The 15,044-nt window shown below is 47.1% G+C and overlaps 1 protein-coding gene across 3 annotated transcripts; it reads right to left on the minus strand.

Annotated features, from left to right (window-relative positions):
• Positions 1-4,634: 4,634 nt before the first annotated feature.
• Cckbr (cholecystokinin B receptor) lies at positions 4,635-14,911 on the minus strand. 3 transcript variants are annotated; one of them, XM_028775553.1, is made up of 5 exons: positions 14,470-14,911; positions 7,124-7,375; positions 6,715-6,964; positions 6,265-6,437; positions 4,635-6,070 (listed from the first exon to the last, which is right to left on the minus strand). In XM_028775553.1, the coding sequence occupies exons 1-5, from the start codon at positions 14,618-14,620 to the stop codon at positions 5,538-5,540; spliced, it is 1,359 nt and encodes a 452-aa protein (XP_028631386.1). In that variant the 5' UTR covers positions 14,621-14,911; the 3' UTR covers positions 4,635-5,537. The 3 variants fall into 3 exon arrangements, with proteins under 3 accessions (XP_028631386.1, XP_028631387.1, XP_028631388.1); XM_028775554.1 differs by having other exon boundaries at positions 6,280-6,437; positions 14,470-14,620; XM_028775555.1 differs by lacking the exon at positions 7,124-7,375 and having other exon boundaries at positions 6,280-6,437; positions 14,470-14,620.
• Positions 14,912-15,044: the final 133 nt, after the last annotated feature.

Raw genomic sequence — 15,044 nt, forward strand, 5'->3', positions numbered from 1 at the left:
CTTGTCCCAATAACCTGGGAGCTTTGTCTTGTCCCAATAACCTGGGAGCTTTATTGTTCCTACCCGGAAACTTTATTGCCTCTTTTACTGAGGGCCTTCTCTTGTCCCAACTTAACCTGGGAACTTACCAGTGCACCACCCTGACTGCTTGAAGTTCTGAGCTTCGCTGTTTCCTCGTGCGGGCCACCAGTTGTCGCGTCCACCCTCGACCAGCAAGGAAGACGCAACGCAGGAGCTCTTCTCCAAGCAGTTTAATCAGGACCCTTGAACAATCTTCTAACTGATGACCTTCTAACTGACCACCTTCTAACTGACGACCTCGAGGGAAGCCTCTCCCAGGCTTAAGTACTCTAGGGCTAGCCAACCCCCGTCTGCCACGTGGCAACAGCAGATAGGTCCACACACTCGGAGACAAGCCAGATCAACTGCCACTGCCATATAAGGAGTTGTTTACTCCTAAGAGTCCTCGCCAGCAGGTGGTGGAAGGCAGAGACCAGTGCCATCTTAAAGGTGCAGCACTATGCGGCTCTCCACAACAAATTACTTGAAACAATTACCTTATAAAGAGGAAAAGTTAGCCGGGTGGTAGTGACACACACTTTTAATCCTAGCACTCAGGAGGCAGAGGCAGGAGAATATCTGAATTTGAGACCAGGCTGGTCTATAGAGTGAATGCCAGGACAGCCAAGGGAGGCTACAGGCTACACAGAGAAACTCTGTCTTTAAAAACAAACAAACAAACAAACAAACAAACAACAAACAAATAAAAAAAGGAAAAGTTTGCTTGACTCACAGTTTTGAGGGTTTGGCTCATTAACTAAACTGGAGAACAACTAAACAGGCCCCATCCCATTGCCCATAGGCTGCGGAAGGGTAGTAAATCATACTGGAGGGCATGTGATATAGCAAAACTACTTACTTCATGATGGGAAAGGAGCAAAAAGAAAAATAGGGGGCTAACATTCCAATATCCTCTTTGTGGGCATACCTCCAAAGGCCTGAAGTCTTGCTACTAAGGTCCATTTCTTTAATAGGTTTAGGTTGGGGGGTGGGCCTACCTTTAATCCTAGCACTTGGAAGGCAGAGGCAGATTTTCACACAGCAGGTTACAGACTGGCTGGGGAGACAGCTCAGTTGATAAAGTACTTGCTGTGCAAACATGAGGATCTGGGTTAGAGCCCCAGAACCCACATTTTAAAAACCAGGTGCAGACATACATGCTTTTAGTCCCAGCCTTGAAGAGGTGTAAAGACAGATGGATCCTATGGTTCTCTGGCTAGCAGGGACCTTGTCTCAAAAAACAAGGTGGGTGGCTCCTGAGGAAAGACATCTGAGGTTGACCTATCTTCATGATAGCACACACATATGCAGACATATGGATGCACACACACACACACACACACTCACATGCACATGTGGACCCACCACCATGTGAACACACCATACACATACATACAGCTTTATCCCACCTCTCCATATGCACCTTCCACCACTTACCAATGTCATGAAGCTGACACTACAACTTTAGTAAACCCTTGGGCACTTAGGAGGTCACTCGAGATCCAAATGATAGAGTGTCCATCTGCAGAGGGCCTGCTTACTGGTGCTTTTCTTTCTCCAGGTCAGAAAGTAACTTCAGGTTTCATCCTTCTTATGTTGTATGCCAGTATAATGGTAATTCATTTCATGCTTCCTATTCTACTTCATTTTGAAATAATATTATGGATCCACTGTTAGACAGTTGGGACTGGAACTCACTGAGGTAATTTGAATGAAACCGCACGCCCCCCTCCCCCTTTTTTTTCTGGACAAGGTCTTACTGTGTAGCCCTAAGTATCTTATAACTTACTTTGTAGATCATGCTGGCCTTGCGCTCACATAGAACAACTTGTCTCTGTCTCTGGTGCTGACATTAAAGGCATGCACCACCAAGCCTAACTTCATACATCACAGGGTGGCTAGTGCACAGGGGTTGAAGAGTCCAAACCCTGTGACAAAGAGGGATGCTTTGGAGCCAGGTACCTGAGTTCAGACTTGGGCTTTCTTCTGGATGTGGGGACATATATAACCACCCTTAGCTTCCCCAGCTCTACTTTCCTCACTATTGGAGAAAAGAACTGCTCTGAAGGGTCTTGGGAAGTACATCAAGGAATCTGTCCAAATGCCTGTCACAAGAGCACCAGGAAGCATTGGATTTCACCAGTACCTCCATGTCACCTGGCTCTGCCATCTTCCTGTTATATCATCCATTTTCCAGCCCAAGAGAGAAATAAGGCAGGAACACAAATAACCATCAGGAGAGACCGCAGTGAAGTACTGAACTAGCAGACGAGCCATCTAAAGTGACCAAGCAGGGGCTCATGGGAACAGTGGCATTGAGTCTGCATCAGACATGATTTGCTGAGTTGCAGCAATTACAAAACAAATAGGAGATGCTTGGGACTTCACATCTGGCAGTAGGATGGTACACAGAGTGGGATGCTGGAGGCGTGAGTGTCTGTGAGTGAAAGAGTTTCAACACGTGCAGTGGTGTTTCTCAGGCTATGCCCTGTACTTGGTTCAAGGTTAAGCCTGGGCTACAGCACTTAGGAATCACACTGGAAGTTCAAAGAGGCTGTACTCAGTCTTCTCTCACCCCAGCTCCTGCACTCTCAGGATCTCTGTCTTTCTTTCTCCATCTCTCTTTCTGTCTCTCTGACTCTCTCTCCCCACCCCAGGAATCAATGCCTCCCTAATAGAGGAGTTGCCCCTATCACCCCTTTAGAAGAGCAGCCTATTCCTGCTTCCATGGAAAAGCTGGCACTGGCACGAGTGTAAGGCCTAATATCTCCCTCCAGCTCCTCAGGCCAGCTGGGATTCTATTTTTAAACAGCACGGTCTTAAGTTGACAGCTTGGAACGCCTTCTCCTTCGTTCTCTTCCTTCCCCCAGCCTTTCACAGCCCAGAACTCAGGAGAAAGGATGGATAGGAATGACCCTATAATGATAAACAGGGGGCCCACTGTCCCTTTTCACTGTCCCTCCATCCAGCCTTTCTCTAGGGTGCTTGGTTAGTGGGTGGATGTTAGGCAAGGTGGATGAGGGTTACATTTCAGGGCTCCTTACTTGTACAGGCTTTTTCTCAAAGTGCTGGGTCAGGCCCTAGCAATTTCAGATCTACTAAGTTTGTCTTCTTTTTCTTTAGTAAAGGCATCAATATGTTGTATATCTTATGTCTCCTAAAACTCAGATCTACCTGTCTCCATCTCAGGGTTTACATGAATATGATTCTTTAAGTTTTTTAAAAATTTATTTTTTGATAATTTTGTACATGAATACAGTGCATTTGGATCATACCCACCAAGTCCACCTGGACTTCCCTATCTCAACACTCAGCATAGAGGGGAAGGGGGCTCATGCGGTACCAACCCCTGGGTGAGGAGTGGTTGGCTGTTATTTCTTATTTTAAAACGATCACTCATTATTATGTGTGTATGATATATGTGTGAGTGCAGGTACACAGCCACAGTGCACATTTGGAGGTCAGAGGTCAACTTTTAGAAGTCAATTCTCTCCTTCCATCAAGAGACCTATGGGCTGAACTCAGGTTATCAGGCTGAGTCATAAGTGCTTTTAACTACTGAACCATCACTGGCCCACTGAAATTATTTCTTTTCTACCCTAAATTATTTTAAGAGCTTTGGCACGAGTGTTTGTGTGTGTGTGTGTGTGTGTGTGTGTGTGTGTGTGTGTGCGCACGCATGCATGTTTTAGGTCTGTATGCTGGGACAGTTTTATGTTAACTTGACACAAGCTAAAGTCATCTGAGAGGAGGGAGCCTCAATTAAGAAAATGCCTCCATAAGATTTGGCTGTATACAAGCCTACAGGGCATTTTCTTAATAAGTCATTAGTGGGGGATGGAGAAGGCACAGCCTATTGTGGGTGGTGCCATCCTTAGGCTGGTAGTCATGTGGTCTACAAAAAAGCAGTGTGAACAAGCCATGGGGAGCAAATCAGTAATCAGCACTCTCCATGGTCTCTGCACGAGCTCTTGCCTCCAGCTTCCTGCCCTGTTTCTGTCCCTTCCTGACTTCCTCCAATAGTGGACTATGATGTGGAAGTGTAAGCTGAACAAACCCTTTCCTCCCCAACTTGCATTTGGTCATGGTGTCTCAGCACAGCAATAGTAAGGCTGGCTAAGACAGTCTGTTTCTCCGATCTGTTGCTAGAAAAAGCATCAAGGCTCTCTTCTCTCACAGTATTTTGCCTTTGATTATCCTTGTCCATCCCCTCGTACCTTTCCTCCTCCTCCTCCTCTTCTCCTTCCTCCTCCTACCCCTCCCCCTCCCACTCTGTGAAGAGTTGAGGTTGCTGGTCTGTCTTCCTCTGGAGCTAGATGAGTTTATGGTCAAAAAGGGAGTTGGGCTCTGAGACTCACACTGGCCTCCAGTCCTACACTCCGCCCATCACCCGCAGGTCTCTGTGTTGCTACATCTAGTGAAGGCACTTCTATTCAACCGTATCTTGGCCAGTTTCTGACACTAAAGGAGATCAAGTACGTAATAAAAAGACTCCACTGTTTAATTAGTGTCTACGTACCTGTCACCGTCTGATTCTCGGCATTTCACATACACACTGAATAATCTGAGTCTTATGCAGTCTTTCATCTTTTATCTTTTCATCTCAAAATTAACAGGCAGTCATCAGTATAGTACTTTAACAATGGCACCGAATGAGAGGATGTACTCAGGAGTCACAAAGCGTCATGAATATCCCACCGGCCACAGCGAGTCCCAGCTACATCACTGGAGTATGGTGAGGTCCAAGATGACAATCAAGATCGGGCATGCTCATCTCTTTCTGCACAAGGTTGGACTTGGGGTTGAGTAGTCAAGGGAACAAATAAATGAAGAAGCTCCCCATGAACCACGCCGGTTCACCTGCGTGCCAACGCTCGGGAAGTCCAGGAGGACACTAAGTCACTTATTCTTCTATGATGTGGGGTGAGGGAGGAGAGGCAGGAGGGAAAAGGACTTTCCACAGTCCTTAATGGAAAGGGATGAGGGGACTTTTCAGTGCTAAAAGATCCACAGCTCCGAAAGGTGTATGACTATGCCTGTTGATAATTTCAGTCTGGATGAGGAAGGCAATGATGAGGTCAAACTGGGGACAGCCGTAATATCCTAAGTCACTACTGCACTAGGCTATGGGCACTATAAAATAGTGCTATTAGTGTATGGATGGGACGTGCCAATCAGCCCTTGTCAGAGTTCCCCTTGTATAGGGAAACTGCTATGGACATTGTGTCTGTCTTTAATGGGGTCAGTGTCAGATGTCTGAGGAGAGACTCAGTCCCATATCAGAAGTGAGCCTCCTTTCCTATGTAAGACTTCTGTCTGTTTCATCTGGGGCAGCAAAGATACTATTTTCTGTGTGCAGGGGTTTGTTCATGGTGTTGGGTGCCCACCTGGATTAATCCTGGATTTTGTTTATGTATTTGAATGGGTCATTTTATAGTAATTATGTATCTTGTCTCATTCTCTACTCTCCCAACCCCTCAGCCAGGCCCCAGTGTGCTGATGGTGGTATAGCTTAGCCTGGACAGAGAAGCAATGGAGGGAGTAGGAGGATCCTCATCTGGAAGAGGTCGTGGGCGAGCTCGTGGAGGGCGTGGGCAACAGCGGGCACATGTGTCCAGGCAGGCCTGGCGGAAGCGGCGGTGCATGAAACAGTAGACCAGAGGGTTGACACAAGCGGAGGCGTAGCTCAGCAAGTGGATGAAAGAGATAGGGGCCCCTGAGAGTGCTCGGTGCGCGCCTGGGCCATCGAAGGCGCGCCACGTGTTGGCGCTGTACACTGGCAGCCAACACAAGAAGAAAAGCAAAACAATCACCAGCAGCATTCGCACTACCCGCTTCTTAGCCAGCAGCTTGGCCTGGTTGGGCCGAGGGCCAGGGCCTGGTCCAGGAGTGGGTGTGGTCAACGTTGTCATCTCCATTCGGGAACGCGGAAGTTGAACATAGCAGCCATCACTGTCTTCCCCAGCCAGACTAGTCACATGCTTGCAACCCCCGTTCTGGTGGACAGGCCCTGAGCACAGAGTACAGAGGGTGCACTCATAGCAGAAGACAGACTACTCTCAAACTGCAGCCCAACCTCCACTCGATGCCCCTTCCCTACAGCTTTCACCGCGGCCTTCTGCCTTTCTACAACTCTTTCAGATCCACCCAAGTAAGGAGTTCATGCCCATCACCAAAGCCCCGCCCCTCGTGTTTTTCACCCACCTGGTGCTGCCCCACCCGGCAGGCTCTCTTTGTTTCGGACCCGGCTTTGGGTCTCGCTGTCATTGTCACCATCAAAGCGGAGCCCTAGGTAGAGTTCACGGGAGATGAGTCCATAGGCCACTGCCATAACCACACCAGGAATGAAGAACAAAAGCATCAACAGTAGCACGGACCTGAGAACACAACACAGAGACCAATCACTGTCTCCCTGTGGCCAGGCACAGGGAGATGAAGAGGCAAAGACTGGAGTTTCTAGAATTTTCTCACCAAGCCTCATTTTGCACTCCCACATTTGTAGTTCCAATTTAGAGCCCCTCGCAGGTCTCTTGCCCTTCCCAGTGGCATAACCAAATCCTACCCCTGCCTCTGCCACCTAGCCCACAGCCTAGAAACTTTGCTTTAGGTAAGGAGTGTAAGCATGTGGGGGAGATGGAAACGGGACTTCCTTACCAGGTTTGTCGGACTCGCGCACTGGGCCAGCGATGCATACACTGCAGCACTCGAGGTCCCACTGGCTGCACCACGGTGTACACAGGGTAGGGTACCATAAGCAGTCCGGACAGCAGCCACGTGGCTAAGATCACCCGAGCTGCATGGGAGCGTGTCTGCCACACTCGTGCTTGCAGTGGTCGGCAGATGGCGCTGTATCGCTCCAGGGCGATGGCCACGAGATTTAGAGTGGACACACTCACTGATACCCCTAAACAAGGATAAAGTAAAGGCTCGTCTTGGAAACACACCGCCGTCTGCATGCTCACCAAGATGGTTTCCTTCACCTCTATCAGGAAAAACCCTTGTATTTGTCAAGGACTTTAAGAAGGGAGAGGGCAAAGGGGGAGACAGCGTTTGTCTCACTTACCCATGAGGTAGGAAACGGCCTTGCAGATGACTGTGCCAAAGATGAATGTGCCCATGAGGTTGGGCAGGAGTGTGAAGGGCATGCAAGCGACAGCCAGCAGGAGGTCGCTGACTGCCAGGGAGAGCAGGAAGGCGTTGGTGACCGTTCTTAGGCGTCGGCTCAGTCCCAGGACCACAATGATGAGCAAGTTTCCGCCAACACTCATCAGAAAAATCACAGCATAAAGGGTGATTCTAATGGCCAACTCCAATTCTGGATAGAAGAGAGAGGTGGCTGTTGGAGGGTCTGACCTCATCCATTCAGAGCCCCAACCCAGCGTCACCCACCACCCCCAAACCGTAATATCCAGCTAGATCCCGACTCCTTGCGAATGCTCTCTATCCTCCTGGGACTATGCAGTGAAATGATGACAGTAAATGTGATACCATCATAAATGCTTAGCTGAGTTGGCTCAACCCTACTCTCCCTTAGAAAAGCCCATCTCTCATTATGGCTGGTCCCATGCTTGCTTTTCTCTGTAAACACTTTAGGGAATTTCTGGTTCGATATTTCTTAAGATCACTTCTCTGTAGCTACTGGATGAAAGGTTCCTTCTCTGACCATTCCATTGGACCTCCATGTACCCCTGGCCACTCATTCCTTTTAGGACCGTGTTGGATCATATCCGTGCTCTCTAAAAACAAAAACAAAACAGTCCCTCTCCAGCTAAACAAGAGAAAAAAATCCACCCATCACTCTGTACAAACTACAACCCCTCTTTAGGACTGTCACCTCGGCTCAGTGCCACACCCACTCAACCCACTTGATGACTCAGTTTCTTTAATGCACCATGAACACTCGTGACTCCCTTTCGGAGCTGGTTTCTCAGCCTGGGAATGAATACTCGTTCATAAAGCCCCTGCTTCCTGCCCCATCACAAACTCATTTCCTAAATTTGATAAATGTCTAGAAGTCTCTTACCCTCCATGAATCAGACTGATTATCACTGCTTTGGAAATGCTATCCTGGACACCTCATTTGGAAATAACTCCTACTCGCTTGGCCTTGTGCAGGTTCTTGTGTATTCCCCACACACTTATTAGAACCTTTCTGAGCTGTGCATTACTACTCTCCAAATGTTCATTCTTGCTCAGTAAACATTTGCAGAGGATTCCTTTCTGTCAGGCACTGGGTTGACAAAGAGGTGATGATGACAAATTCCCTGCCATCTGAGAGCTTACAGTACAGAGGACATCTGAGATACTTAAACAGATCATTGTCACACAATGTGATAAGAAGTGAAGTTGAGAGATGTAAAAAAGCTGTGGGAGCCCCAGGAGGGATCAGTGTTGCTGGGTGAGTCGGAGGGGCTGGGAGGATGACCCATTCATTTGTGTCACTGTCTATTGGGAGACAGACTCATCTCTGGACCTATATCATAAGCATGCAAACCTGAACAAAATTGGACTGAACTGAAGTAGACTGAGTCATCCATATCCATGGCCTCAGTGTCAGGGAGATTGGAGCTTGAAGAGACAAAGGATGGGAGACAGCCTCCTACACTGTGGGGTAGTAAGTGTCCAGAGGCACAGCCTCCTCCTTAGCTGCTAGCTAGCTCTCTTAGCTGACTTTTGGCTTAGTTTCCAAACTGTATTATTGTTTTATAATGATAACTCACTTGTTTAGAAGTTGTTGTAGGATTCAAATAAAGTTTTATTTATTATAAATCCCTTAACATGGGGCTGGAAAGCAGGTTTAAAGATATAAGGAGCACTTCTATGTTAGTCGACTCACAACTGTCTGCAATTCCAGATCTTAGAAACCCTATTTTGACTCCTTATTTTGCATGCACAAATGTGCACACACACACACACACACACACCGCTGCCGCCACCGCCTCCACCACCACCACTATAAATCTTTTAAAAAGAGTTCTTCAAATAGGACTTAGCAGTAGCATTACTTGTTTAGATCTTTGAATACCCAAAATGCTTCCCCTCCGACAGTCGCTGTAGGGTCCAGTCATTCATCGTACTATTTCTTCCCTCAAATCTCAGTCTAAATGTCTCTTTGTCCCTGCCTCTATATTCCACTATGGCACCTCACGTTACTGTGCCTCTCTTTTCTACCTGTGTATCTTGGGAGGCACATGTTAAAGAGTCTTGATGGAACAATAGCACACGACAGGCTGATGCTGGTGCTGTTGTATGTCTATTTTCAAGCTCTCCTCCTCCTTTTCTTCCTCCTCCTCCTTCTCCTCTTCTTCTTGACACGGTCTCTTTATATAGTCCTGGCTGACCAGGAGCTCCCTATATAGACCAGGGTGGCCTTGAACTCACATAGATTCTACTGCCTCTACCTTCCAAATGCTGAGATTAAAGGTGTGTGCCACCACACCTGATTCAAGCTATGTTCTTTTCACAGGGACAGAAATGAAAGGCTTATGTGTGACAAATTTGAGGTGTGTGCGTGTATGTGTGTGTGTGTGCAGGGATGAGAAAAAAACTCTGGAAGGGAGATCTTTGTTAGAGAGGCACTTGAACCCAAGAAAAAAAGAGCAGGTACCTTTTTTTTTGTTTGTTTTGTTTTGTTTGTTTGTTTGTTTTTTGTTTTTGTTTTTCGAGACAGGGTTTCTCTGTGTAGTGCAGGTACCTTTTTTTGAACTCTGTTTTCCAAGTCTACTTTCTTCTATCTTCACCCTCCTTAACTTCTTTAGTTTTGTTATCTTTCTCACATCCTCTGAATCTCTCTTCAACTAACTCTTAGGGCAATCACCACCCTTCAGGCTAGTGTAGCACTTTGAACTAGACAAGCACTTAAAAACCTGTGTCTCACTCATTCACCCAACAGACACACCCGATATGTGTGCCTTTCAGCTTGGTTAGAGATGGCTCCAGAACATGATTGAAGTTCTTAATGTACTTGGAGTTTTCTGAAAACAAGAGGATAGAGTCACAGTAAGTATGACAAGCAACTGTATAGCAAATGTGCGTGAATGTGTAGAGTGTGTGAGTGTGTGCCTGAGTGAGCATGTAAGCATTGTGAGAGAGGGTGTAAAATTGTGGGCATGTGTTTGCTAGTGAGAGCATGTGAGTGTGTGTTAGTGTGTGTATGTGTGTATGTGTGTAATCATCCAGAGATAGCAGAGAAACGTGAGTGCAAGAATCCAGACAACATCACAACTTGAGCTGAGGATGTGGCTCAGTTGGGAGAGAGCTTACGTAGCGTGCCCAAAGCTGGAGGTTTGATCCCCAGCCCCCTCTAAACCAGGAGAGGGCACATGAGAGCCTATCTAAAAACAAAACAAAAACAAACAGGCTTTTCTAAGAAAGACTTTACAGAGCTGAAGCAGCCAATGCCTTCGCCTGCTGCGCTGGTTCTGGTTACAAACAGAGACGTCAGTGTAGGACTCATGACTATTTCTCTGTGGTGAGCATGAACATGTTCAGCTGAGGACAGTAGCTGAGTGTGTGTGGGAGACATCCAAGTGTCAGTGACACTGAGCAAGAATGCAGAGGTCATCTGCACGGGTGAGTTGGTAACAGCAGAACACTGAGTGATGCTTTAGTGTTTGAGAATAATGTAGAGGTAAGTGAAAGTGACCCTTATTTCTCTGTGAGATGATTGGAGAAAGGTATCATCTGCATGTCTGAAGGTAATATCAGGTTGAATTCAGGCCACGTTTAAGATTAAAGAACACCCGAGTAACTGTGGTGACCGTGGGATAAACCAGGACAATAGCCAAGACTAAATAACATCTCTGCAGGTGACATCTTCAGGAAGCACGGGTTAAATGCAGAGCTCTGTATGTGAATGGCAGAATAATCAGGTAATGTAGTTCCCACAGAGGAAGGAGTCAGCAATACCAACGGTGTGTGGGCACTATCTAAGTGAGTATAAATGTCAGACGTTAACACATTTAGCTCAGTTAAGATGTTAATCTTGATTGTGTGAAATAGCTGAGAACCCGAGTGAGCGTACAGTCTTTGCTGAAAATATCTGAGTGCTTAAGACTGATACTCCATGATTTTCTGGTTAATATCTGGAGAAGGTTTACTTAAGCAAGTCATGGGAAAGATGTGATATTTTGTAGGTAATAATAAAATAAGGGTAGCCTGTGACAGACAAATAACTTCTAAATGACTGTGGATGATATTGATGTGAGTGTTGGTGTTGGCCATTTTACTGTGGACAGCATCTGAGGTGATGGTAAAGTCACAGGTTCTTCTAAAAATAAAATGTGCAGCATACCAATTTCTCTCTTTTGTTGTAGTGAGCCCAGGTGACATATGCATCTCTGGAGGTCCTACTCCAGTGAGACTGGCCAACAGACTTTGCATATGATATGAGAACACCTGGGCAACGACCTGATGTGTGCACATAACAACATCTAGACAAATGAGGCCAGTCAGTCCTTGAATGGGCTCTGAATCATTGTACATCTTGCTTCTTCAAGGACCTTTGCTCTACTGGCTGCCCTCCTTTGTTTCAGAATCATTAACATCTCTCTTTATCCTTCTCTACTTTTAAACACCCATGGTGTAGCAAACCTGTAGTCCTTCCTAATCTAGGGGCTAATACAGAAAAAAAAAAATTGAACCCATCATTTTGAGATTCTGTTTAAAAAGAAAAAGAAAAAGAAAGAAAGAAAAGAAAGAACAAGAAATGCTCTGCTGCGTTTGTACCTTTCCTCATCCCCATAAATTTTCTACCACTGTCCTATTTTCTTTCTCCTTCACACCCCCACTTCTTGGACATTTTGCCTGACTACTCTTGTTCACTTCTTGCAACCCCTTCTCTGTGGCCCAGTCCTCCTCCTTCTGAGTCAGGTCTTGTATCCACATCACCTCCTCAGAACTAATCATTGTATATGAACAACACTGGTGTGGCTGTTTTGTTCATCTCTGATGCATCATAGCAATAATTGGTATCCCTCACTCGACCTCAGATAAGACTCTCCTCTCACTTTCTGCAAAGACACAGCTATTGTTCCTGTTTCATTTGCATCTCCGTGTGGATCTTCCTTCTTCTGCCTTGCTTTTAAATGCCAGCCTTCTGCAGGCTCCTGTCTCTGCTTCCCTGCTCTCATTTTATACAATACTTTTTGAAAGTATTTTGCCTATTCCTATGGCTTCCAGTGTCCTCCTCCCCAGGTGAAGACTTTTTAAGTCTATATTTCCAGCTCAGACCTCCAAGGTAAGTTCCAGATCTCAGGATTCAACAGCTTTGGTGAGTAACCATCATTTTTTGAACCCTATGGGTTTCAAGTTGAGTTTATAATAATCCCCTCTTCCAAAACTGCTTCTGCTCTTTTGTTACTAGGAGCTGAATGCTTGTAGTTGCAGGCAAGTGCTGCAATATGAAGTGCATATCCAGTCCCTCCTTGATTGCCTTTCTATGATAGGCTATCCACATCCTTTCACTTTGCTAAACCAGAAACTGGATTTCATCCCTTGACCTCATCCACCCTCTCTACTTCTAACCAATGTTCAGGTTCTGTTGACTCCATTTCCAGAAGTGGCTCTCGGATCCAGCCACTTCCCTGCATCCACAGTGCCAGCCCCTCCTTCTGTGCTAGCATCATCTTCCAGCCAGATTTGTGTAATGCAATAGCTTTCTAAAGTATCCTTCTGCATCCCATCTCAATCTCAACACCATGCAATCAATCCTGACAGCATAGACTATTCCGTGGATCCCAATGCCTCAGGATAAAATCTACACACTATAGCAAGGGCTATAACGCTCCCCAAATATACTCTAGGCTGGTTCAGCCTAAGTGTTATTAGGTACCTTTAATGGTACATGTTCCAGCCATTCAAGAACTATGTTGTACTGAACAAACATGCTATGGCCTTAAACTATAAGCTTTTTAGACAGGCTGTCGTTGCCTAAGACACTGTATACCTCTGCTGTTCTGTCACTTAACTCTCTGTTGTATTTCCCTACTTCATCATATCCCTATCCCAGGAAACCAGTCTTAACCCCCAAGGGCAGAGCAGGCTGGAGATGTCTCTCTTGTATATTCATTATGTTTCTTCTCTTCATGCTGCCATTCCTGGTTTACTTGTCTGTTTCCCCTGTAAATTCAGAGTTCCATGAAGTAGGGTTGTGTCAGTTTTGCTAAACTCATATCCTTGTTGCCTAGCACAGTTTTTGGTTCAATAAATATTTCCTGAATAAAAGAGTCTAAGTGACAGTGGGCAAAAGCCAAACTGAGAAAGCATGAATTGTTTTACGGGCTGAGTAAATATGTAGGTTATAATTTATTTCAATGTTTACTTCTTGAACATAGAATCCAACTCCTTCCCTTTCCATTTACTGAACCCAAGCTCCCAGGTTCCACCCTCAGTGAAGTTACCAGACCCTCAATTCCTTTGCATGTCCACATTCCAATCAGACCTTCTTGTGAGATTTCCAGGCAGTGATTTTCCCTGTGGTCTCTGTCCCTGTGTACTTGGCTGCAGACTGCTGAGACTGCAGACTGACTGTGTCTAGTTCATTCGGTGTCCCCAGCGCTAAGCCTAGCAAACGTTCATCAAACATTGCAAGCAAATATGGGGAGGGAAGGATGAAATGCATTTTAAGATGTTCATTGAAGCAATGAAGATGCTGCTGATGGAAGGAATGAGTCATTTTGAAGCTGGGATGAGGGAAAGCAGTAGGAAGGGAAGGTGACACAAAGGAGTGAGGTGACTGTTGCCAGGGGAAGTTGGCTCTAGGCAAGTGAGAAAACGGATACTTGGGGGCGCTTTGGAAGGGACTCGGAGACCTTCAGAGAGATGGAGAAGGCTTGTAGATGGATGAAGGAAGGACTTGACCCTGGGAGCAGAGGAGTTTAGGGACAAATGAAACCAGAAAGGTAGCATCCCCTAGTGCCAGCTAAATCCAGATCTGAGAATCGTTTCTTGGGAAGGTTTGGGTACGGTGGGAGAAGATTACAACTCTTATCCCTTATGCAGTCCAGAGAGTTTCTGCCCCTCCCGCCGCCCCCAGCATTCTTCTTTTACCTTTCTTTCCCCGGTTCCTGCCCCCCCCCCACCCCCCGTACTGGCTCTGTAAACTGGAAAAGAAAGCTAGACCTGCTGGCAAGAAGAGGTCTTGCTTCTCAGCGTGTGATGCTGAGCTTGGTGGATGAGCTGAGTAGCTATGGCAGGGCAAGTATGCGGCCAGGGCTCTGTCTGACCCATGCTGTGAAGGTGTTGGAGTTAAGAGAGCTCGGGGGGCACAGTGTGTGGAGGGGAGGGACCTGTGTGGAAGCCGAGGAAGTCCTACCTGGGAAATGTATGGGCAACTGACAGTGTAGAGGTCGAAGAGGTTCTAGAATAGTGCTGTGCGGTGCGGTGAGAAGGGTTTAGGAAGGCACCCACCTCTGGTCCCGGTTCCGCGGATACGAGGGGGCTCGCAGCTGAGGTTGCCGGCACTACTGCTGTTGAGGAGGGAGACGCTCGGGCGGCACAAAGAAGACCCCAACCCGGGTCCTGGTCCCTGCACGCTGCGGTTCAGCTTGAGCAGCTCCATGGCTCCAGGGAAGTCCCACTCAGCTCCGCTAAGCGTGCTCCAGCACCGGTTCCACCTGCTCCGGCGGCGGGCGCTGCTGGCTCAGGCTCCCGCCCACCACAGCGCCCGCCCCTCCTAGTTTCCGCCCCCTGCCCTGGCCCCTACTCCTCCATTCCCCCACCAGCCTCCCCTTATCCCCAGCCAGTCCCAGGCTCTGGGTGGCTTTTGTCCCACCAGGTGACTCTTGGCGCGCCTCCTCCGCTCCAGAGTTCCGCGCGCGCTCCTGAGTGACTGCTCTCCAGGCTCGCCCCCGCGTTAGATTCGCCCTTCCTCTCTTAGAGATGTCTTTTCTGCACACCTCTCAGACCAATGCCCCAGTTCTGGACAATTCGAGTGTGTGTGTGTGTGTGTGTGTGTGTGTGTGTGTGTGTGTGTGTGTGTGTGT

Source organism: Grammomys surdaster, unplaced genomic scaffold, assembly GCF_004785775.1.
Source record: "Grammomys surdaster isolate TR1022 unplaced genomic scaffold, NIH_TR_1.0 256, whole genome shotgun sequence".
In the NCBI taxonomy this organism is placed as follows: Eukaryota; Metazoa; Chordata; class Mammalia; order Rodentia; family Muridae; genus Grammomys; species Grammomys surdaster.